The sequence below is a fragment of the Gordionus sp. m RMFG-2023 genome, chromosome 2, assembly GCF_954871325.1.
Source record: "Gordionus sp. m RMFG-2023 chromosome 2, tfGorSpeb1-WG-v2, whole genome shotgun sequence".
NCBI lineage: Eukaryota > Metazoa > Nematomorpha > Gordioida > Chordodea > Parachordodidae > Gordionus > Gordionus sp. m RMFG-2023.
In genome coordinates this window covers 11,039,949-11,067,283 of record NC_088776.1, presented here as the reverse complement: position 1 = coordinate 11,067,283, position 27,335 = coordinate 11,039,949, and the positions used below count along the sequence as shown (strand labels likewise).

At 25.8% G+C, this 27,335-nt stretch overlaps 1 protein-coding gene across 2 annotated transcripts; it reads left to right on the top strand.

Annotated features, from left to right (window-relative positions):
* The first annotated feature begins 6,201 nt into the window (after positions 1-6,201).
* Positions 6,202-26,237, top strand: LOC135923879 (neuroblastoma suppressor of tumorigenicity 1-like). Of its 2 annotated transcripts, XM_065458866.1 has the most exons (4): positions 6,202-6,487; positions 14,647-14,739; positions 25,784-25,915; positions 25,998-26,237. In XM_065458866.1, exons 1-4 carry the CDS (start codon positions 6,395-6,397, stop codon positions 26,187-26,189), a joined length of 510 nt encoding a protein of 169 aa, XP_065314938.1. In that variant the 5' UTR covers positions 6,202-6,394; the 3' UTR covers positions 26,190-26,237. The 2 variants fall into 2 exon arrangements, with proteins under 2 accessions (XP_065314938.1, XP_065314939.1); XM_065458867.1 differs by lacking the exon at positions 14,647-14,739.
* The last annotated feature ends 1,098 nt before the right edge of the window (positions 26,238-27,335 follow it).

Sequence of the window (27,335 nt, the reverse complement as noted above, 5' to 3'; positions counted from 1 at the left end):
TTTTAATTGACGAATCCCTACTAAATATGTAAATAAAAACAAAATTTTAAAAATTGCAATTATTGGATTATTTTAATAATTTTTACTATATATGCACTATCTATGATATTATCATATTTTATAATCACCTGTTAAGTGCCTTTTTTAAATTTTATAAAAAAAATACTACAAAATATATATAGAAAAAAAATTATAAGTTAAATATTGGAATAATTTTTTATTCAGCTAAATTACTATTTTTATCAATAAATTAGAATTAAATGATTATATACCTATATTTATATAATTTGATTATTTTATAGTAGTTATCTCTATTTATTTTGCTTTATTTGATAAATCCTCATAAATAAAATTGAAATGAAGCATTTTGAAAAAAATAATCATTCATAAAGTGTTTATTTTGCTCCACTTGCATTATGAAATACACATAAAAATTTTGAGCAAAATTTTTAAGGCTATCATTTGGAAATAGTATTATAGATCACATCTCAGTTTTTTTTTACCTATATAAGTTTTTCTTATATTTAAACCTAAACTATAAAATCGTTTTTCCTAGTTTTAACAATTTTTCAAATGGTTCACAATAATTCTAAACCGACGTTAATTTATATTCTCTAATATTATAATTTATTTTATAAAGAATATATGTCGATATAATTACTTATATTTTCAGATGAGAATGATTAGCCGGCTCTAGTATGAAACATTCTTTACATAAGTCTACACTTTTTAAGTGTAGATTGTATCCTAATCCAATATTTCAACCTCAATATTAAGCAGCTCAAATCTAAAATCAGTTTAAATTCTGATAAAGATTATAAAAAAAATTGTTTGAAATGAAGATTCTTGTGAATACGAGATCTAATAAAAAAATTTGACATTCTTTAAATATTTTTATGAAATCCCAATTAAAATTTTATTTATAAAATATAATAAAACCCTCCATGCGCCAGTTGAACCTGTTTTTAGCACAAGTGGGAACTGCGTTGACTACTAAACGCTCTTGTTTATTTGATCAAAATTTTAAATCAATTGTTGTTAAAAATAAATTTAAAAAACTATTACAAAAAGAACTTATCTTATAATATATTATTTTAGTATAATTTAATTATTTTGTCTTTTTTTATTAAAAATTTATATCATAATATTTAAAACACTATAATATTAATACACTATAATATTAATACACTATAAAATTAAAACACTGTAAAATTAAAAATACAATTTCATAATTGTGTTCTCAAAAAGGAACCATAATTATATCTAAAAATGTTTATCTGATTTTTTTTGGTATCTATAAAAATTCTCTAGCTTCATTTGTAAAAATACAGATTTTTATGCCAATATTTTTAAAAAGGAAGTCACTATAGGAGTAAATAGGAAGTTGTTGCAATTTTTGAATTTGTTAATATTTTTTGTTTCTGCTTGTGTTAGTGGATTGATATTGATATTAGAGGGGAATGAAGAGACACATATCTAGTCCAGTAATAATGATTTTCGGAGGGCCTAAAGTATGGTTGTCTTACGATCAAGTCTTGATCCATCTACTTAAAATAAATTTGAGGCCTCAAGATGGTTTGGGTTAAACCTCGACATTTCTATCTAATATATAGTATTTTTTAAGTAACCCATAACGTATTGCTTTCTTAGAATAGCAAGTAGCGAGTTACTTTTTCCAAAAATAAAGTATCGCATATATTTTTTGAAGTAACGTTTACAGCTATACTATTTTTAATACGTTAAAAAAAATATACATTTAGCCAATTGGAAAATCGATTCTTATAAGAATAATAAATAAGTGAAAATCATGCTATCTTTTGATGTAATATTTTTTTATACCTTAAAAAAATAAACAAGTTGGGGAATCCAGATATAAAATCCTGAACCGAACCTTTATAACCAGTTATAACCGTTATTATTTACAGAGCCTAAACGGAACCTTAAAAAGATATGTTAACTGGTTTGAACCTACCAACTCTTTTAAAATGTATTAGTAATCGATTTTGATTGATAGTATCATTAAGTATTTTCGGATATTTGTATATATTATTTTGACCATGCCAACCGAGGTTAGCATGTGGAATATAAATATAATTTAACATAAGAAAATATCCAAAATATTTTGCTCTATATTATTTATTGGGGAATAGGGAGAAAATTTTAAAACGTGTGGTTCCCAATTTACATAATTCTAATAAAGTTTTGTGCTAAAAAATTTGAACCAGTTTTTAAAGGTTCAAACAGAATCGATATTATTACTTCTTACGAAAGAATCTGAACCATGAATCATTATCTTTGTTTGAACTTATACCTGAGCCGAAACTATATTAGTTACGATACGGATCCGCGTAGAAAATCATGCGAATGTTTTGTGAAATTTTACGTTTAAAAAGATATATTATTTTGCTCGGGAATAAAAACTGCAACACTCAGAATTTTTTTTTCCCCTTTTGCTCAGAATTGAAATTAATTAAAGTTAAGCATTTTTATTAAATTTCACAGACATTTTCTAAAAATTTAAGACAATTTTTTCAAGGTAAAAATTTTGATTTTCTCAGAATTTATTTAGGGAATTTCTCATAAGATATGCTAAACCACTCAGAAATTTCTACTATTTTTCATTTTTAAGTGTGTTTTTTGCTTAGATGTTTATTTTTTTATATTTACCTTATATTATTTATAATATTTTGAGTGCTATAAAATTATCATCACTCTAGGTTCTGAAGTCTAATTCAGGGGCTGTGGTTGAGAGGCAGTGGGGGGGGGGGGTTAGAAACTCTTTTTTAAAATATCTTGACAATGATATTTGCAAGATAATAAAAAGATTTTTTGACTACTATTAAAATTTAATTATCACTCTTTAGTCATCTAATCAAGGTCTGAGGGTGATGAAGGAAGGTGGGGTAGGAGAGTAAGGAAGGGGGAGGAGATGTAGAAACCTTTTTAAAATATATATCGATGAGAAATGAAAGCTAATAAAAATTATCTTTAAATCCTATAATAGTTATTAAATAACTTTAGCAAATAAATGAATTAGGGAGTAGGATGCCTATTAAAAGAATAGAATGCCATTTTAAAAATAAATTTGAATATATATTCTGTTAAATAAAATTAATAACCTCATTACCCAAGTCTATACTAGACAATTCTACAGGAAGTGTTTAATATTTTTTGAGATTTCGATTTTAAATTATATTATAATATAGTATTATTAAACTAATATAAATTTACATTTTTAAAGCATTAAATTTAAATTTTAAAATCTGCCAACGAATATTCGTGTTTGTTGTCATAATAAATTAAATATAATTTATAGTGTATTAAGGATTAGTATATAAATATTTAATTCTCCCATTAAAATAATATTAAAAATAAGTTAAATAAATATTTAATTCTCTCATTATAATAATATTAAAAATAATTTAAATAAATATTTTTTCATTATATAGAGTTAGAGTTCATAGTGGTTAAAAGATAGTTTTCGAATAATTCTAGATACAGATATATTTTTACAAATGTTAAATACAGATGCAGTTTCTTATTATGATGTAAGGTGTGCATTAGTGTTGTTAACGGCTAACTCAATATTTTCGACAGAAAAATATTGTCTAAGCCTCGAGATTTAACTAATAGATGTCGAAACCTTTGCCATATATGAGAAAATTCTTCAGGCTTTCATAATATTTTTCTGAATAAAATATTGAGTTTGCCCTTTATAAAAATTAGCTCAAGTCGAGTCGTTTAAAAACACTAATGTATATTGTATATATAAAATATTGATTGTTAGATTTCAATATTAGTTAGACAAATTATATAATAAGATGATTATAAGTAATTGTTAGCACCCCCGTTTATCTGTAAAGACATTTTTAGCCACACTTAACTCTTTCTACCTGTTATAGTTAATGAGTAAAAACTTTATATTGGATAATCATTAAATATATAAAAATCCTGAAACTCATATTTAAAATTTTTAATTTGATGAATGTCAGAACAATATTATTTATATAATCTAAGGGGTGTCCAAAAAATCTAATATTCAATTATTTTATTTTATTCAGAGATTGTCTAGAAATATTAGTCTAAAAATTATGATATATTTTTTTAAATTAATATAATGAAATAAATTATAATATAAACTTTATTAAATTGTCATCCAATCCATTTCGTAAAATAAATTTGCTGGTTTGTTCTTGTATAATAAAATAAACTCGGACATATTATTAAATGAATTTATTTCAAATATATTTATTTTTAATATAAAAATAAGTAAAATAAAATTATCGAGATGCATCTAAAATATATCTAAAATCGATATAGATACCTCTAAAATAGTATCTAGTCTAGATACAGACTGATATGCTTTGATAAAAGTGTGATACACACCATATTTTTCATATAGATACTCTAACAACTCTTATATATTCAAATATTTATAAGCATATTTACAAAAATGTACAGGTTTATAATTTTAATTTGACTTGATTTTATGAAAATTATAGCTATTTAATCATTTAAATCAGAAAGTTAATTTTATTTTAGCTGCGATTTCAAAAGTTTCAATTTTTTTTGTCATTATTAGAAATAGAATAATAAAAAATTGTTAATTAAAGACACAGATATGTTAACTTTATAACTTCAGGGCGGCGTGGTCTTATTTTAAATAAAACGGCACTTTAAAAAAATATATTGTCATTGTTACAAGGTTGCTAAAAAAGCCCAATGATTTATATTTGCCATATCTCGACTCGAGGCTTACATAATTTTATTTTAGCTAAAATCTTAATTTGGTCTTTTTAAAAATCCTAATTGTCAGATGATTAAATCGCATTAGTAATACCCACTCCCTGTTACTGTTGTACAATATATTATCAGCCAAATAATGCGGTTAGAAATCTCTAGAAGAGATATAATGGTAAAGGAAAGATAGTTACCCGAAAAAAAAAATCTCAATTTTTATTTTTCTAAGGTAAGGGAAGGTAATTTTTTTTAAAAAAAATTTAAAAAATTATTAGGGTTAATATACTAAATTTTTTAAATTTACAAATATTAAAAAATTTTTAAAAATGTAAGATTTTATTCTTTTATTTTACTCCACAACTTATATAATACTATATTTAATAACAGTAGTTATTAATAATATATACTAAATTTTTTAAATTTACAAATATTAAATTTTTTTTAAAAATGTAAGATTTTATCCTTTTAAAGTAATTTTGATAATTAAAACATGTATAAGTTTAAGGTGCAATCAATGCCATGTTCTTCTTTTTTTTAATCATTTTTTAAAATTGCTATACTTCCTGATATGGCTAGGCAAGGTTGAATCAATATAATACCGATTAGTTTTTAAGATATTTTTAATAAATTTTAATTATATAATATAAATATCAGAGACTTACTACACATATATTTGGTTGAAATATACTGCCCGACCTGGCCCAGTATTTTTTTAAAAAGATTTCTAGGCCTGGCCATATTTAAAAAGATTTTAGGCCCGACCAGGGTATATTTAAAAAATTAAAATACGCAACGGTCTTAGAGTTGGATCTGCAGGTCTCTGATTTATATAAAACTTTTCACTATAAAAACAAGTAATTGGCGGTCTTTTTTTTCTGCACTCAAAGGGTTAAACAGTCAACACAAAATTTAGGAGAAGGAAATCTATTTTATGGATGATCATAGTTACAGATAATATATTCATTAAAATTTATTTTAACAAAATTAGGCTTCAGAGGGATTTTATTTCTATTCTTTAAAGCGCTGGTTATCTCTAATTTTTACACATTCCTCCACCCCAATTTTTTTGGCAAAAATTCTTCAAACGTTACATGGCCAGGCATGGTACGCCAGGCTGGGCTTTTCTCTAATTCAGATATATTATCTAAATTTTTTTTACTTTACTATAATTAATTATAAATGTAAAAGAACAGAACTTATTTTTTTACAATGTATCAGATTTAATTTAAAATAAATTATTTGTATTATAAATTTTATCTCGAATGGTATTTTTTAACAAATTATAAAAACAGATTAAATACAAGAAAAATCATTCATCAAACCAACAAATCCATGTTGATTAATTGTTGTTTATTTTGTTAAAAGAATAAAGCAAAAAAAATTATATCTCCATTTCATTGGATAAAAAAGAAAATTTAAAAATAACACCAAACCAAACATCTGTGATCAAGAAATGCATCTGCATATTTTGTGATTTATAATGTTCATACCATCATACCTATCATTTTTTTCAAACGTTTTTTTAAAAACTATGATGTCAAATCGATAATATAAAAAATATCCCAACCCAATATTTTTGTCAATTTTATATTGCTAATTACCAATATAATTTTATATGGAAAATTTATAAATGATATATTTTTCGGCATGAATCATGCTTAAACTAATATTATTATTCATCAACATACTTTTATTTCTAAATGCCCCCAGTCATGGTCAACATTCTTATGCCGGATGGGGCAAAAAGGTAAGCAACCATTATCATTTTCATAACGAAATCACTTTTTTCAATTATATTTATAATATGGGGGGGGGGGGGGAGGCTTGTGATGCTGCGGTCTTGTAGGCAAATTTTTAGAGCGACCTCATCTTAATGGAAGGCTTCTATCCCATGCTCTTTATTTTGCTGGCTTTAGGTCCTCGTTTACCCGGTCATTTTTTATAAGACAAAAAACATATCTAAAATGATGGGTTAAAAACGGGCATGACTAAAATACACGCCCTCAGAAAGTACACGCTCTATATCAAAAAAACTTTATTTAAATAATATTAATATTGAATCGTGTTTAGCTTTATAAGATGATTTAGAAAATGTTTTTTTTTAATTTCAAATAAAATGTTAAGTAACATAATAAAATTTTAAAAAAATAATTTTTTTACATGACTAAAATACGCGCACTCAATAAATATGTACTATTTTATAAAAAAAATGAACGCTCATAAAATCTTAATATTAAATTTTAAAGTTTTTATAACTTGGTAGGCTCTTGAAAAAACATATATGATTTTTTGAATAAACTAAGCGTTACTCTTTTTTTTTAAATGAACGCAGGAGGCAGGATCATATTTAGTTCATTAAATGGATTTAGAAAATGTTAATATTAAAATTTATAAATTTTTTATAACTTAGTGGGCTTTTGATAAAACACTTTCTTTTTTTTATGACTAAAACTCGCTCCTACCCCGCTCTCGGTAAATATACAGTATTTTTTAAAAATAAAAGAAGCATCATGTTTAGCTCAAGGAGATTCAGAAAATATAGTATTCATTTTTTTAAAAAAAAAATTTAATTATAAAAAAAATTGCTCTCGGTAAATATACCCGCAAAATCATGTTTAGCTTTTCATGGAGATTCTGAAAATGGTAGTATTCATTTTTAAAAAAAAATTATAATTATCGAAAAAAAAATTTTTTGATTAAAATACGCGCTCCCAGTTAATGTACGCTATTTTAAAAAATGAATGCAGAATCATGTTTAACTATTCGAGGAGATTCAGAAAATGGTTATATTCATTACTTTTAAAAAAAATTTAATTATCGAAATTTTTTATTATTTTTGACTAAAATACGCGTTCTCAGTAAATATACTCTATTTATTCAGGATCTTAGCTTATCAATGGGATCTATTCATTATAATTTATTTTTTCCAATCATGCTATAAATCCATACAAGCTCTCATTATAATATGTACTAAGTTTTTAAAAAAGGGAATCCCCAACTTAATTGAGAAAATTTTGAGGATATAATATTTTTTGTTAAATCTTAATAATTGTTATCTCAATTTTCTCAAAGACGTTAGAAAATTTTCAGAATATTAAAATTAATAAACCCCCTTAATTAATAACTTAAAAGATTAATGTTTTAGCCGTTTTTAAATCTCTCAAACGAGGCGTTTAACAAAACTACTAAAAATAGTAAAATATATCATTAATAAGCATATAAATTTATAATGTAAAATTTTATATTATTGGGATTTAACTAATTTTCCAATGATTTCATCAGTATGTATATTAAGAAGAGCTAACATCTATCCTCAAAGGTAATACTTCTTAGTAATGGTTTAAACGGCTCAGTTTTAGCCGATTGGTTTTATTAGTACATGAATATAAAATATTTTAACGATTTAGTATGAAAATGTTTTTAAGGCATTTAATAACACATATCATGAATCAAAATTAATTTTTTATTAGTTTTACACTGATCTTGCATTGACAATAATACTGCACTATAGTGATAAGTGATAACATTTTTCTCATATATTTTATAATTGAATTCCTACAAAATATTATACATGCTCAATTAAACTATATCAAGTAATCTAAACCGGGCCTAATTTTTAAAACCCGGACCTGCTCCAATATTTTACAATTTGTCCTGCCCGGCTCGGCCTGAATTTATTTAATTATAGAAAATTATAATATTTTTTTGATTGTAAAAAATATATTCTACAAAATATTGGCGCCTTATTTTTTGCAAATTCTATATATATATATATCAATAAATATTGCTTAAGCCTTGAGAATTCGCTAATAGATGTCTCCAAACCTTTGCGACATCTATGTGCAAAATCTTCAGGCACGCATTAAATTTTTTGGATAAAATATTGAGTTAGCCTTTTTTAAAAATCGGCTCAAATCGAAACGTTCAACAACACTAGTCACTAGACTTAATAAAGTTTATAAATGATTCCTAATTTTATAAAAAAAATTAATCCCCCCCCCCCCTTTACAGCTGTATCTTTAAATTAACACATTTTAGAAAGTTAAAAAATTTATGATAGATGTTATTTTGTGAAAATTTTTTAGTTATATTTACTAATCATCTCTGATTTGTCTTTTTTAAAACTATAAAGAAAATTATTTATAAATAAAGATTGGGGTTAATATTAAAACAGTTGCATAAATTTAAGTTGGATTGTTTATTTATATATTTTAATTTATCGTAAAATCACTTTTCCAAAAATATATTTTTTTCCCAGTAATAATGCTTGATTAGAAGGTGTTAGCACTTTGCTAAAACCGAAAATAAAAAATATCATGTTCTGAAACTCTATAATTATTTAAAATTTAATTTGTGCTTTAATGTTCTACAAAACCATCCGTATCACTGACCGTAACCGAGTTATATCCATTTTAAAAATATCGGCACACAAAACAAAAAGTAGTGCAGCCACAAATCCTATTTTTGCCATTATTTAGCGATTAATTATTTATTTTAAATTATGTAAATGACTTGGTTAACTGCCTTATAAAAAATTTTTTATAAGCTATATAAATGTTAGGTCAAATTTTTACCTGAGATATTATGGAAGCATTAATGAAACTTATCATTTTTTAGCTATCCGTCAGTAGAAGTAAGTGCTTTAATCAGTTTAGTAGCCGATATTAAAATAAAAAAGTTATTAACGAAATAAACAAAAAAATGGCGGCACTCAGACAAAAACCAGAGCAGGAACAAATATCCTATTTTGCCATTATAGCGATTAATTAGTTAATTTAAGTTACTGTATCATAAATGAAGTATGATAATTATCGTTTGACGAAGTAATATTTATATTTGTCACCATCGGATATTTATTCATATCCATAAGAATTAGTGCTGTAAACGTTCAAAAACAGAAACATGTCACTCGTTATGTCTGAAAAAGAAACGCGTTGCCGTTGCTCGTTACCTTGTGGAGGAAAATAAAATATTATATTAAGATATCTTATTATAATGATTTTTTTATATATAATTTATAAATAAGATAATATATTTTTGTAATAATTTTTATTTATTTTTAAAATTTTGATCAGATAAAAAAGAGTGATTAGGGTTCAACTTTGTGATAAACACAAGTTCAACTGGCCCAGAGGATAAAGGGATTGTATTATATTGAATAAATAAAAATTTTAATTGGGGGAATTTATTAAAAATTAAAGGATAATCTTTATTTTTAAAAAAGCCAAGTACAGATTATTTTCTAATAAAGCCTTAAATATTATATGTTTAAATTATTTTGTGGAGACACGATATACATCACTTTCTGACTTCAGTTCACATCAGTAGTCTAATGGGCAAGTCGAAAGGATGGTCAGAACTTTCAAATCGCACATGAAAAGGTGCATAGAACTCTTGAATTTTTTTTTATGCAATTACAGAAATACACCTAACAACACGACAGGTATTCCTCCAAGGAAAGGTTTAATCACGACATGATAACTAAACGGGATTTATTTATAAAAAAGACAACGATAATATTTTGCTCACGACTTTATCGAAAAACAAAACTATGGATGTCGGAGACAAAATTTGGAAAAAAATATTTGGAACAAATAGGACGAAGTCATTATCATAAACAAGGAAAATAAAATAAACACAAAAAATGGGATATTAAGGGGGCATCAACTTAAAAAAAAAAGATTTACTACCGATAATAATATCACGTATGAACAGAACACTCTACCTAAATTATTTTACAAGAGGGGAAATGTTGGAAAAGATAAAATCAACACAGAAATTTTTTTTTGACTGACGTATCGAGACCAGTTAGAAAGAGAACAATACCCTTATACGGTATGAAGATTATATCTTAAACACAATAATTAAACATCAACACACAAAATACACACATTACATAATTAAAAATAATATGCATTAAAAAAAACTTTTTTTTGAATAAAATATGAAATAATTTATTTAGCAGAATTTTGACCGATCAAGAAATTTAACGACCACGAAAAGTAACGACATCGTAGGATATTAAGAATAATGAAGATTGCAATTTGAACAACACTATCATGAAAATAAAAGCTATAAATGGTTACGATAATTTTTTTGAGCGAAGAATGTTAAATAAAAAAAAATCTAAACTTAAATTCGTTTTATCAACCTTCGAGAGTATTTTTTCGTTTTTGTTATATCAATTTATTTTGTAAATAATTTTATATTTATGTTAGCGTCAATGTGTTTTTTTTTTCCGGCAATGTGTTATTTTTGAGCGCGTTTTTTATCTGATTTTATCAGAAATATATTCTATCATGTTTAAAATACCTATCTTATGAATTGTAGACAATTTTTTTTGCTGTAAACCTTTGGATTAACTTATAAAAAAAATATATGGAAAATTTAACATAATTTACTTAAGTTTATAAGTTTATGAAAAAATTGTCTGAAATTCATAGAGTAGGTATTCCGAACATGAGGGCATAAATTCCGGTAAACTCTGATTTTTAAATTTTTAAAACGCGCTTAAAATATGATTTAAAGTTGAAAAAATAACACTTTACCGGAAAAAACACATTGACTAACATATATACTTTAAAATTTGTTATATTTTTCAGTCGTAATTTTTTTAATTTTATTAAAATAAAGTTGTTACAAGTAAAGTAAGTAATAAACTTTTATATTAAGTAATAAACTTTTATATTCTAATTTTATTTTTTATATTGTTGTACGTCACTTTGTTACACTTTATAAATTATAATGTCTTGATGTAAAAAAATTTTTAATTTTAATATAAAATTCATATTTATTTTATATACACTTGTAAATATGAGCTATGCTTAGCCTGGTCCTTTGAATTATTCCGTCCAATATTCCAGCACGTGTCCTAAATTTTTTTTCATAAAGATACTTTATTATTTATTATATATGTTTTATTTGATTTAAAAATTATATCCACGTGCGAATTTTAAAATTAAAACGACAACTTTAAGATATTTTATATTTGACAACTTGCAATATCGATTAAACATAAATTTTTTGAGCATTTTATAAGCTTATATTTTGAAAATATTTTTTATATATTTAAATCTCAGTTATATAATACCAAATAAATTTATTTACATTTTAAATTGACGCCAAGTAAAAAATATTATTACGGCTCTATTTATATTATATTGTGGATAATACCACCTTCTAAATTCGTTTTTCAAAATTTTCGAGAGACAAAAACTTATTTAAATATATGTTAGCGGCAATGTATTTAGTACTGCAATGCATTATTTTTCAACTTTAAAACATTTTTGAGAGCCTTTTTTTTAAATTTAGCAATCTAATTATACCGGAAATGAATTCCACCATGTTTGGAATACCTACTTCTGATTATTTTATCGTTAACATTTGAGTCATTTAAAATTTATATGAAAAATCTATAGAATACTAATATAAATTATATTAAGTTCAAAAATTCTTCTGAAATTCATAGGGTAGGTATTCCAAACATGGTGGATTCCGGTAAAATCAGATATTTAAATTTAATTGAAAAACTAGCATATTGCCGGAAAAATAAATTGCTGCTAACATGACGGGAGTATTTCTTTTTTGCGCAAAGCCATAATAGTAATCAGTTTAAACGGGGTGGGGTTAAAGTAATTTTTAAAAGGTTTTGCAATATCTAAAATAAGCGGGGCCGTAATTATAATAAATAGTAATAGGGAGTTAATAATAATATATTAATCCGGGTTATCTGTTAAAATATTTAATAAAGTCAAAGGCCTTGATCTAGATCGGCTTAATTATTATACTTAATTGTTTTTTACTATAGGCTAAAATGTATTTGATCGAGGACATCCTAGATCAAGTTTATTTTAGTATATGGTGGCATTTTTATTTTTCGTATTTTTTTAAATTTTTTCTTTTGTTTTTTTGGTCATTTAGCCGGTACTTAAAAGAGCGCCAAATAGCCGGATATTAAGTATAAGCCGGCCTAGGACACGGGCAAAATATTTCTTTATTTTTTTAAGAGGCTATTTACAAAATTTCATTAAGAATTGCCCTGTCCTGCATATTTTATGAGTGGTTTTATTATATATGATTATCTATATATCTTAAAACTATCTTAAATTATTTTAACTGTGTTTAAATATTATATATATACTTTTTGTTTTGATATCAAGCAATCAATTTAACGGTATCTTCTTAACATTCAATAATGACATAATTTATAATATGGTACAATTATATAGTTTATCTTACAATTAAGAAAATTTTATAATAAATGGCATTTTGCCGTATATCAGAAGGAGAGATACTGTTTGATGCCCTACGACTAGGGTTACCATTTACAGCGATACATGTTGTTTTTATGCCTGCGTATACCTGTGTGTTTGAATATGCTTAAAAGTTTTGTGATATAACTTATATATTATATAGTTTTTTTATGTTATTTCACCGTTTGCAGTGTTTTTATGCCTACTACGTACAGGTTAAACGTTTTTAATAGGGGTTGAATATGCTTAAAGGTTTTGTGATATAATTATAAAGTTTATATAAATCTTATAATGCCATAATATCGTGGATAATAAAATTATGTATTAATATCCGAGACCTGCAGTGGTACCATTTTAACTCTAACCGTATTTTTAAGTACATTTAAGCCTGACCCGCGTTTTAGTTTTCGTTTTATTTGTAATTTAAAGAAAAAGAGTTGGGGAAACCTGGGTATGGCGACTCGTTATCACTCGTATAATTGTAGCTATTATTATACAAGACTGGAATATAAATAATTTTAAGTTACGAAAAGTATAAAGCCCGCATATTTAAAAGTAAGGATTTAGCCCCGAGTAAAAGACACATTAGGCATTTGATTTTGTTAGGGCACTCAACTGAGTTGTTATTTTCATGTATTATTTCATTTATTTTTTATAAATAAACTTCTCGATCCTCACATCGTAGATATTTTCATTCACCTAAACTATTATTTTGTAAATATGAGCAAAATGATCATGTCGGAATTTGAAACTGGACTGGTTACATTCTCCAATTGCAAAACTTTCTACGGCCTTTTAAATAAGGAAAATAATATTTTTAAATATCTCTTTTGATTTATTAAAGTTAAACCTATTTTTAAAATGTAATTTTAAATATTATTTGGAGACATAAAAAACTTTATTATATATTTTTAATTATTCACAACGGAATTATAATTAGTAATCTGATTACCCATGGCCATGCTCGCTAGGTATAATCCACATTTGCATGAATTATTTTTATTAATTAATAAGAAAAGTTAATTTCACTTTGTAAAATTGTTGTCCCTTGTCCCTATTTTATAAAAGAACACGAAATACAACGTTATTACAAAAGGTATTTTAAAAAAAAATCAAATAAATATTATTAATTAAAATAATAATTCCTTTTATTATATATTCACATTTAATATTTTATGGCACGTTGATTTGAAATAATAAAATATAAGACAGCATTTTAGCTCATCCTATTCTGTAAATTCTGAATTTGAATATATCATTCTCTTTACAAAATAATCTATAAAATCCCTTTTAAGCTTTTTTTAAAGTGGTAATGTTATCTTAAAATATTCGTAAATGTCTCCTTGTTATTACTTAAATTTTATTTAGTCCAAAAGTCACATTCTATTCAGATATGCCGCCATTTGGAATTCTAAAACAGAAATATATGAGTTAAGATGCAGCTTGACAGTTAATAAATATATAAAAAATCCATTAACTGGGCAGGTGGTAATTAAATTAAAATTTTTAAATTTATCAGATCAAAAAAATTTGAAGCCATTCCAAAATCAGAGCACTGGGCAGAAATTTAATAAGAAATGTCAGATAATCAATTATGTAACGTGGTTTATTGTGTTTTGTTGTTTTGCTTTTATTCATATTTAAAATGTTTTAGGTTGAAAATATAGTATTATACCCGGATAAATATTCATGGTGCGAATTGAAGGAGATCAAACAAATTATTAACTATCCTGGTTGTAAATCAAAAGTATTTCATAATTTATCATAAATATAAGATATTCAAATCAATTTAACTTTTTTGAAAAGATTTTAGGTTATTCGGCTTTTCGGACATGACTAAAATATTCGCCCTTATAAACTACGCACCCCACGCTCCCCCGAAAACTACGCGCCCCCTGTCAAGGAAGCTTAATTTAAATTTTATTAATATAAAATCGTATTTAACTTCATAAGATGAGTTAGAAAATATTTTTTTTGATTTAAAAAAAAATGGTAACATAGTAAAATTTTTAAAAAAATTAAGAAGCTAAATTTATAAAAAATAAACACAGAATCTTATAAAAATTTTAATATTATATTTTAAGTTATTTTTAACTTGTAGGCTTTTAAAAAAAATACTTCTTTTTTTTGACTAAACTATGCCCCTCCGGTCAAGATACATTATTTTTTAAAAAATGAATACAGAATCTTGTTTAGCTTTTCAAGGAGATTCAGAAAATGGTTTTATTCATTTTTTTTTTAAAGATTTAATTTTCGAAAAAAAATTTTTTTTGACTAAACTACGCGCCCCCGATGAATATGCATTATCTTTAAAAAAATGAAAGCATAATCATATTAAGCTCATTAAAAGGAGTTAGGAAATGTAAATATTAAGTTTATAACTTAGTGAGATTTTAAATTTATTTTGACTAAACTACCCTCGGTAACATTGGCGTACGCAGCGGGGGGGGCAGGGGGACAAATCCCCCCCCCCCAAGCCAAAAAATGCAGATGCCGGATATATTTTTCAAAAATATTATTGTTTATATTAATTTATATTTGTTAATATTTATTCGTATCTCATATTAAATATATATTATATTACATTTATTATCACATTCATAAGTTATTTTATCAATTAATTTCGATTTCAAGTTTTCCGGCGTAATATTTACTTATTATTTTCAAATTTTTAGTGGCGTAATATTTATCTACCATTTTCAAATTTCTAGTCAAATAATAATTATTTCTGAAACTTCTGGTCCAACAGGGAAAAAGAAATTGCAACCTTGTCCAACGTGATAGAGCCTCTTCCATCAAGCACTAACAGCTATTAAGGAGTTAGAAGAGCCAATTATTTGCTATTACTGAAATATTACAATGGCCTGAAAGAAATATTTCCTCAGAAGCAAGAAAATTATTAAATTCAATGCTTATTCCAAATTTTATTTCTCATTAGAATGTATTATTTAATTATACAATTATTTTAAGTATTACTTTTCAAAAACATGACAATGATTTGATTAAGAAGATGAGAATAGCGGAGAGCATTTTATCAGAACTCAAGGAAATTAGGGCTAATGTTGATGAAGAATTTCATATTTTATATTTTATTGTTGAGTCAAAAGCAAAGCTATACGTGTTTAATATTTGTCTCCCTCGACTTGCAGCAAGGCAAGCTCATCGTTAAAATATTAATATAGGATCAGTAGAAGAGTTTATCTTAGATGCAGATACATTTATAACCCAAATAAATGAATTTTTAATATATCATGCAGCACTTACATCTGCAAATATTACTTCCACAAAAGCCTTCCCTACCTTTTTCAGATGGTGATAGAAAAAAAATATTTGTTAGATTTTTATTATGAAGATGTTAAAGAATCTTATGATGCCTTACTAGCTGAAAAACTATGTTTATAAGATTAACTATGGTTGATATAGTCCCAAAAAATGCTATGGATGTTCTGCATTATTTCAAACACATTTTAGATTAAATTCCCAATGTATTAAAAGGGTTTATAAACTCTTCCCATTAGTAAACTAATGAGAGACTCTCTTTTTTAAGAAGAATAACAGAGGCCTGCAGAAGTACCATTTGCAAGGCACGGCCCGGATTTTTAAAGATTTTTTACGCTATTTTTAAAAAAATTTTTAGGCCGCTCGGCTTTTTTTTAAAATTTACAGGCTCGGCCCGGCTATTTTTAAAATGAAATTTTCAGGCCCGGCCTGGATTTTTTAAAAATAAATTATATTTATTTTTGATTTTTATAGCTATAATAACGATTTCAAATATAGGCTGTTTTAAAAAATACAGCCCGGCTTGGGTGTTTTTTTAAAAAAAATTAGGTCCGGCCCGGGTGTTTTTTAAAAAAAATTTTGGGCCCGGCCTTGGTATAATTAAAAAAATTAAAATATTGCCCGGCCCAGGAGCCGGGCCTGCAGGTCTCTGAAAAACATACCAAGAAGTACAACATGTGAAAGTAGATTGAAAGGTTTGGATTTTTTGAATATTCATAGGCATTTGACGACAAGCAAGGATGAGATAATTGAAAAATTAGCTCAATTCCAACGAAGATTGGATTTTACATTGTAAATATATAACATACAAAATACAATTATTCCTAAGAAACTTTTTGTGTAAAGGCTCAAAAAATTCAAATTTCTATTTTGGGTCATTTAAGTGATTCTTTACATATAATTTTTTTATAATTCACATTAATTTAAAATTGTGTATTAGGAATAGTTATTAGTCCTAATAAATTTATGCTTGATATTTTTAAAAACAATAATATTTCTCAAAAAATTTATTATCCCCCACCCCCAGACCAAATTCCTGCGTATGCGCCTGCTCGGTAAATATACATTATTTTAAAAAAAGGAATATAGAATCATGTTTAGCATTTTAAGGAGATTCCGAAAATAGTTCTATTTATTTATTTTTTTAAATTAGAAATATCGAAATTTTTTGGTAAAATATACGCTGTTTATGCAGAATTTTGCTTAGCTTATCAATAGGATCTAGTCATTGAAATTGATTTTTTCCAATCATTCTATAAGGCCCGAGCTCTCGTTATTTACAGGGATCCAAACCAAAACGATTATCGATTCGGTTCAGGTTCGGATAAAAATAACGGTTCAAGGTTCAGGTTCGGTTCGTAAAAAATAAAAATTTCGGTTCGGTTCGAACCTCTAAAAACCGGTTTGAACAGTTTTATATTCAAACTTACATTCGAATTATGTATAGGAAAGAATATTTTTTTAATTTCATCATTAAAATAAAAAACACGATAAATAAAACCTTCATTTTTATTAATTGCACATTATAAAATAATATTTAATTTATAAATATAACAAATAAATATCAATGATTAATTTTATAATCAATATTAACTTTATTTCCTTAAAAATTTTTTTTATTAAGCCGCATAATTAACATTTTCAAAATTTGTCTCACTCAAATTACATCTATAAGGGGATAGTATAAATTTAATCGTTATAACTTGCTGTAAAATAGTAATATAATAAAGTTTATAAAAATTATGACTGACATTTATCAAGAATCTTTAAAACAATTCGAATATAATTTAAATTTTTGCAATTATACTAGTAATAAATTACACATTATTTTATAGGCAAAAATCATGAGGCTTGAACCGGTTCAAAGGCATTTTAGCGGTTCGGTTCAAGGTTCGGTTTAGATTCGATAAAAAATACCGGTTTTTAGCTGTTTAACGGTTCGGTTCAGGTTCGGTTTGGATCCCTGGTTATTTATATTACAAGTTTTAAAAAAAGGGGATCACCAACTTAACGGGTTTTTTTGTTAAATCTTAACAATTTTTTTTCAATTTTATCAAAGAAAACTCATTAAAAAATTATCGAATATTAAATAAACCTCCTTAGTTAATAACTTTAAACCTGGTTTATCAATCCTATAGTTTTGAGTTCGAATCTTCTTAATACAATTTTCTGGTCCCATCTATGGGGAGTGATATATGATAGCTTGATGAGAGCGCTTGATCCCAGTGATGAAATATATTTCATAAATGGAAGTAATTTAGAAAAATATATATATCTGTTTAGGAGAAAATTGCAATATTGTTAACTATTTATTCTTTATATTTTAATAAACATTATTATATAAATTATTTTAACAAAGATACACTAATAAGCAAATTTTAAAATAGATGCAATATAAAATAGGTTCCTACTTTGGCATGACTAAAATACGCGTCCCCGGTCAAACGGGTTTAATTTATATAATATTAATAAAAAATCTAATTTAGCTTTATAAGATGAGTTAAAAAATGTTTTTTATGATTTAAAAAGAAATGATAACATAGTAAAATTTTTTAAAAATTATTTTTTACATGAAAAAACTACGCGTTTCCAGTCAAGATACAATTTTTTTTTTAAATAAAAGCAGATTCATATTTAGCTCATTAAATGGATACATAAAATGTTTTTTTTTATTTAAAAAAAGTAGTAACTTAGTAAAATTATGAAAAAACATTTTTTGACTAAAATACGCGTCCCCGGTCAAGATGGATTATTTTTATAAAAATGAATATAGAATCGTGTATAGTTTTTTATGGAGATTACGAAAATGGTATTAAGAAATTTTTTTTAAAAAAAATTAATTTTCCAAAAAAATTTTTTTTGACTAAACTACGCGTCCCCAGAAGATACAATTTTTTTTAAAAATAAAAGCAGATTCATGTTTAGCTCATTAAATGGATACAGAAAATGTTTTTTTTTATTTAAAAAAGAAGTGTTAACTTAGTAAAATTTTGAAAAAACACTCATTTTTTTCATTTTTTGACTAAAATACGCGTCCCCGGTCAAGATAGATTATTTTTGAATATAGAATCGTGTATAATTACGAAAACGGTATGAAAAAAAATTATATATTAAAAAAATTTCGAAACCAGCTTCATACACATAATAATGGGGTAAAATTTTCTCAAGCCTACTAAAGACTATAAAAATTTTTGTAGTTGATTATTTTTTAAATTTATATAGGCTCTAGTGGTATCAAAATTATGATATTAATACGATAGTTAAAAAATATTGATTGAATTAAGTTATTTTTAATAAATCAAATATATATGAAGAAATATAACAAAATATAAAGTTAAAGAGGGGCTCAATGGTAAGAACCTTTGCCTTCGTATCGTTATGTCATGGGTTCGAATCCCGAAGTAGGAAAAAATATTTTAAAAAAAATTTAATATTACACTTTATAGTCTCCTTAAATTTTAAATACATTAAGGAGATACGAAAACGTTCATTTCTTGAATATGGCTATTATATATATAGATATTAGATGCGAATCTTTAATATTCAATTCGCAAGATGGCGTTTATTAATTTATAAAAATATTTTAATTTTTTTCTCATTCAAAATTATAATACTTTTATATCTACCAGTAAAAAAAATAGGTAGGTTGAATAAATTTATTTTATTGTTTTCGAACTATTTAAATAAATATATTAAGAAATAATCATAATTATAGGTTGAATCGAAACTTACGTGGCGAGCAAACTTATGTTATATTTAACATCATTGATGTTTTTTTTTATCATCCTCTTATTGCTATAAATACACAAATATAAAAATATTCTAAATTTTTTCTTATTCTAAATTATAATACTTTTATATCTACCAATAAAAAAAATAGGTAGGTTGAATAAATTTATTTTATTGTTTTCGAACTATTTAAATAAATATATTAAGAAATAATCATAATTAAAGGTTGAATCGAAACTTAGTGGCGAACAAACTTATGTTATATTTAACATCATTGATGTTTTTTTTATCATCCTCTTATTGCTATAAAATACACAAATTTCTTATAACTTTAAGACCACTACATCTACTTAATAATTTTTTTACTTTTGCACAGATATTATAAAATCTTAATATATTGGGATAATAATTATCAGCTAAATTAGACTTAATTTAATTTTACCAAATTTATAAAACAAATAATTATATTTATCAGATATATAAACCATTTATTATTTGAATTATAAATATCATTTATTAAATATAATAAGATTTATATAACATATTATGGTATAATTTAAAAAAAGATATTCTTTCAATAAAGTTGATAATAAAAAAAAAATAACTAAGTAAAAAAAACAATTATAGTTACATTATACTGTATACATTCATAATATCCTATACATTAAAAAGTAAGCATTATGGTTTAAAAAAAATTATTTTTTTGTAAAATAGTATTGGTGTTTCATTCCCTTGTTGTCTTTAAAGATTGTTGTTAAAATTTTAATCGTTATCCAATGGATCATATGACTAAGGTTTCGTCTTACGAATGATTGATAAGTATTATCTTTGATGACGATATCGGTTTTCTTGAATAATTATATAATTTTTTTTTAAACACACATATTCAATAAGCATGATTATTTTGATAATAATAATATAATTTATAATAACTATTTAACTTTGTATTAATTAAAGAAATTTTTTCTTTGTGGTTTTAGCCATAAACATTTTTAAGAGCTTGTTGGTCTTAGTTTAAAAAACCAAGACCATGGATATATAACGGGTTTAAAATTTTAAACCTGAAATATATATAACCATTATACATTAGATATAAAAAAAATTTAATATTTTAAAAAAATTTAATAATTAAAAAAATAATTAATCCTCATTTAATAATTCATCTTCTATATGATTATCATTATTAGACCTGGAAGATTAATATCTAATCTATTAACATCCGACGCCAAGTCAACACAGAATTCCTGGTTACTTGGTGTCGGCGCCGTTACGGGGATGGGGATCGGCTCTGATACGGGGATTATGGGAATCGGCGCCGATACTGGGGTTGGGATTATGGGAATGGGCGCCGATACAAGGGTGGGGATTATGGGAATGGGCGCCGATACGAGGGTGGTGATTATAGGATTCGGCGCCGATATGCGAGAGGGCACTGGGAATTAGGCCCTCCAGCACGGCTCTCTGGACAAAAACGGACGATATGATCGCCTCCGCATCTGTAGCATCCAGATGCCCGTCGAGAACCTCTCGAGGAAGATCCTCTTCCTCCGTACCAATAGTTGGTACCATAGCCCCTCCTAGGGCGACGCGACCTGTGAGACCGACTGTCTCTAACAGGCCTCACTATATTGAGCATTTGCCCATATAGTCGGGAAGCTTCCAGTCTAGCTTCCTCCAACAGGTTATCCGACTCGACCGAGCCATCAATCATACGGATTAATATCGTTATCACAAAATTTCCAACACGAAAATTTGAACTCATCTAAAAATAATAAAATAAAGAGAAAATACAAATTTAATGTTTAAAAATTAATATCCATATACTTTACTTTAATTTTTTTATATTGCGTTGGTTTTTTAGACCCTTAAAGTTTACCAACTTTAATTGACCACATGTCGAAACTATATCATCATCATTTAAAATCCATCATCATCATTTAAAATACATCATCATTGCGATGAGACGATGACGACGTTCTTTATCACTTAATTTATCCCAATTTTTGCCCAAAATAAATTTCTTATAACTTTCAACAACAAAAAATTGGCCCAGTCCAATTACTGCCCGTTCAAGTTCTTTCTCTTGTACCCTATTCTTATTGGTTATTTTTTCTATTAAAGTATGTTGTGGGGATGTCTTTCTATTTACTAAAGACTTTAACATACTATTAAACGATTCACAATCGTTGTTCGACCATAAATTAATAATTATTTTTTTATGTAACGGCTTATAAATATAAGCAAATAAATTATCTTCTAATTATTTATTTAAATAATTCAGAAATGAATTATATCTTTTTTCGACGCAATATGATTTTAATTGCAAAATTCTATGATGAAACATTTCATCATTAATCGAAAATACGATTCCCTCTTTGCCAAATATATTACGTAAAATTTTTTTGCGATGTTTTACATCAACAGATGTATTTTAAATGATGATGATGGATTTTAAATGATGATGATATAGTTTCGACATGTGGTCAATTAAAGTTGGTAAACTTTAAGGGTCTAAAAAACCAACGCAATATAAAAAAATTAAAGTAAAGTATATGGATATTAATTTTTAAACATTAAATTTGTATTTTCCCTTTATTTTATTATTTTTAGATGAGTTCAACTTTTCGTGTTGGAAATTTTGTGATAACGATATCAATCCGTATGATTGATGGCTCGGTCGAGTCGGATAACCTGTTGGAGGAAGCTAGACTGGAAGCTTCCCGACTATATGGGCAAATGCTCAATATAGTGAGGCCTGTTAGAGACAGACAGTCTCGCAGGTCGCGTAGCCCTAGGAAGGGCTATGGTACCAACTATTGGTACGGAGGAAGGGGATCTTCTTTGAGAAGCTCTCGACGTGCATCTGGATGCTACAGATGCGGTGGCGATCATATCGTCAGATTTTGTCAAGAGGGCCGTGCCGGAGAGATTAATTCCAGGTGCCCTCTCGCGTATCGGCGCCGATTCCATTAATCCCCATCCCCGTATCGGCGCCGATTCCCATAATTCTCATCCCCATATCGGCGCCGATTCCCATAATCCCATCCCTGTATCGGCGCCGATTCCCATAATCCCCATCCCCGTATCGGCGACGATACGCACAATGCCCATTCCCGTAACGGCGCCGACACCAAGTAACCAGGAACCCTGTGTTGAATTGGCGTCGGATGTTTTTAGATTAGATATTAATCCCAAGTCTAATAATGATCATCATACATGATGAGTTATTAGATTTTGGGGAGTAATTTTTTTTTTTTTAATTAATAAATTTTAAATTTTTTAAATCTAAATAATGGTTATTAATACAAAGTTAGATAGTTATTTATAAATTTTATTATTATCAAAATAATCATGCTTATTGAATAAATATTATATAATTATTCAGGAAAACAGATATCGTCATCAAACATAATACACTTATCAAACATTAGTAAGACGAAACCTTAGTCATATGATCCATTGGATAACGATTAAAATTTTAACAACAATCTTTAAAGACAACCGGGAATGAAACACCAATACTATTTTACAAAAAAATAATATTTATTTTTTATAACCATATGCTTTCTTTTTAATGTATAGGTGTAGTAATCAAGAAATGAACGTTTTCTTCTCCTTAATGTATTTTAAATTTAAGGAGACTATTTAGGGTAATGTTAAAATTTTTTTTAAAATATTATTTTTCCTACTCCGGGATTCGAACCAAGGACCTAACGATACGAAGGCAAACGTTCTTACCATTAGCCCCCCCCCCCTTTAACTTTATATTTTGTTATAATTCTTCATATATATTTGATTTATTAAAATTAACTTAATTTAATCAATATTTTTTAACTAGTATTAATATCATAATTTTGATACCACTACCGCTTGTCAGGCTTGAGAAAATTTTACCACCATTATTATGAGTATAAGCGCTTGGAAATTTTTTTAATATATAATTTTTTTAAAAAAAAATATTAATACCATTTTCTGAATCTCCTTGATAAACCATAAAACATTTTCTGTATCAGTTTATTGAGCTAAATATGAATCTGCTTTTTTTTAAAAAAAAAAATGTATCTTGACCATGGACGCATAGGAAAAAAATTTTTCGAAAATTAATTTTTTTAAAAAAAATAAATTATTATTACCATTTTCGGAATCTCCTTGAAAAACTATACACGATCCTATATTCATTTTTATATAAATAATCTATCTTGACCGGGGATGCGTAGGGACGCGTATTTTAGTCAAAAAATGAAGAAAAAAAGTGTTTTTTCAAAATTTTACTAAGTTACCACTTTTTTTTAAAATCAAAAATAACATATTCTGTATCCATTCAATGAGCTAAATATGAATCTGCTTTTATTTTTTAAAAAAATTGTATCTTGACCGGGGACACGTAGTTTTTTCATGTAAAAAAATAATTTTTTAAAAATTTTACTAAGTTATCATTTTTTTTAAAATCATAAAATCATTTTTTAACTCATCTTATAAAGCTAAATAAGATTTTTTATTAATATTATATAAATTAAACCCGTTTGACCGGGGACGCGTATTTTAGTCATGCCCAAACATTTTATTATAAATAAATTATTTTAACAAAGATACACCAATAAGCAAATTTTAAAATTGATACAATATAAAATAGGTTCCTGCTGCTCTATTCCGATTTTAGGATTAAGTTCTAAACTTTGTTTTTAAATAAGCAATGTTAAAATTTAATAGATGAAGAATTTTAAATGTTTACATTTTTTTTATGATTGTAAAATCTAAAACTTTATTTTAATGTTAAAAATTTAAAAATAAAAGGAACCTTAGTGTATCTTTATCAAAAATAATTTATTTATATTAAAATGTTTATTAAAATATAAAGAATAAATAGTTAACAATATTGCAATTTTCTCCTAAATAGATGTATATATTTTTCTAAATTACTTCCATTTATGAAATATATTTCATTACTTGGATCAAGCGCTCTCATCCAAGCTATCATATATCACTTCCCATAGATGGAACTAGAAAATTGTATTAAGAATATAAAAAAACAGTAGTTACTGGATTCGAACTCAAAACTATAGGATTGACTAACCAGGTTTAAAGTTATTAGCTAAGAAGGTTTATTAATTTTAATATTCTGAAAATTTTTTAATGAGTTTTCTTTGATAAAATTGGAAAAATATTGTTATGATTTAACAAAAAACCCATTAAGTTGGTGATCCCCTTTTTTAAAAACTTGTAATATAAATAACGAGGGCTCGGGTCGATTTATAGCATGATTGGAAAAAATCAATTTCAATGACTAGATCCTATTGATAAGCTAAAAAAAATTTAAAAAAATGAATAATACTTATTTCCGAATCTCCTTGAAAAGCTAAACATGATTCTATATTCATTTTTTTTAAAATAATGTATCTTGACCGGGGTCACATATTTTAGTCATGTAAAAAATTAATTTTTAAAAAATTTTCTATGTTACCATTGATTTTTAAAATAAAAAAAAACATTTTCTAACTCATCTTATGAAGCTAAATACGAATCTATATTAATATAATTTAAATTAAGCTTCTTTGACAGGTGGCGCGTAATTTTCGTGGGCGCGTATTTTAGTCATCCCCGACTTTTCTAATGCTAAGAAAAATAAATCAAAATTAAGAACCTTAATCTTTATACAAATTAATCGGTTTACTTTCAAATTAAAATTATGCCCAGATATTTAAAGACACCTCGAATTTGTAGAATTTCACCGATTTTGATATTTTATTTTTTTCTTTAAAATTTTATTTATTCCAAAAATGCAGATAATAACAAATAAAGTTTGCGTTGGTCAATGTTTTTCATACTCTATTCCCAGAACTATTCCCGAAATTCCAGGCGATAGGATGCTACATTACTGTGATAGTTGTCGACCCGTTAATTTTACCTGGGAAAAAGTAGATCTACCTTAATATTAAAATTAACTTTATCCCTAATAATGAACTATGTCATTTAAAATTTTTTAAACATATTACATAGATAAGTTTGGAGATTAACGAGCCGGATTTGAATACAGAAGAAAAATCCATGGATATTTTGGTTGAGTTGATTCATGATTGTTCTTGTCAAAGTTGTTATGGCTCCAATTCCTACGGAGGGTATACCGAAGAAAAGAGTCAAGAGTTCGCTGAAGTCAATCAAATACCATCTGATATTATAATGGAATTGTGAAATGATTGTGATAATGCTGTATGAAATAAAGAATATACGATTTTTTAATTTACAAGGAAAATGATATTATGAGACATAAGGAGGAATTATTGGATCTTTTCATTTTGGTTTGGCATGCAAATTTGGATTTTTATTATAAAGGTTACGTATGACTTTAGACTTATGAGGGGTTTTTCTTTGTTTATTAAATTTATTAATTATGACAATTACACAAAGTTTTATCTAATATATTGTAATTGTAAATGATAAAATATGTAATTTAATTACAAATTAAATATTTAAAAAATGAAATGAAAATTAAAATTGGCAAGAAAGGATATGGGTTCTTTATCAAAGAAATAAACTTGCACCGGCGATATTTATTTCAAGCAGAATTGATACCAATCCGATATTTGCACTGATTTTTTTTTGTTATTATTTTTTATAATATAAGACAATGGAATAATAAAAACTTGTGTATAAATTTTGTAAAACCCGGCTCTCTTAAAAATCTTAAAAATGTCTCATAAAAATTCTAAAAATATATATATATTTAAATTTGTGGAAAAGTTTTTATTTAAAATGTAGTAAATAATGTCTTATTTTATTAAGTTTTAATCGTTTTGAGAATAATTATACATATAGCTCCATATATTTTTTTGATGATGATCAGAATTTTTACCTATCTATTTTAGCCACAAATAAGTATAAATTTATTTGTTGCACACTTATATATATATTTATCTTCATATTCTATTTTCTGCAAAGCAAACTACATATCTTTATTTGAAGAAAAAGAAAAAGTAAAAAGCAAATTAAATATCAATATGAGTTAAAAATAATATATTATAATAATGAAATATAAAATAATTAAAATTATAATATTCGATATTTTCATTTATAAAGTTAAGAGCCTCTTAGTGATAATAAGTTTTTCCTATGAGAGCTATCATATAGTTTGCAAAATGGCTGGATTAGAAAAGATTTTTAAAAACGGCGAACTCATCCAGAAAATTTTAAGTAAGGAAGATTTTGGTTATAGATGGCACAAAGGTTTGGACATCTATTAGCGAAATATCGAGGTTTAGGCAATATTTTTTATTAATTGATTTAGCAGTAAGCATAAATCGGTCTCGCTCAAATTTTTAAAAACTATTTGGCCGATTC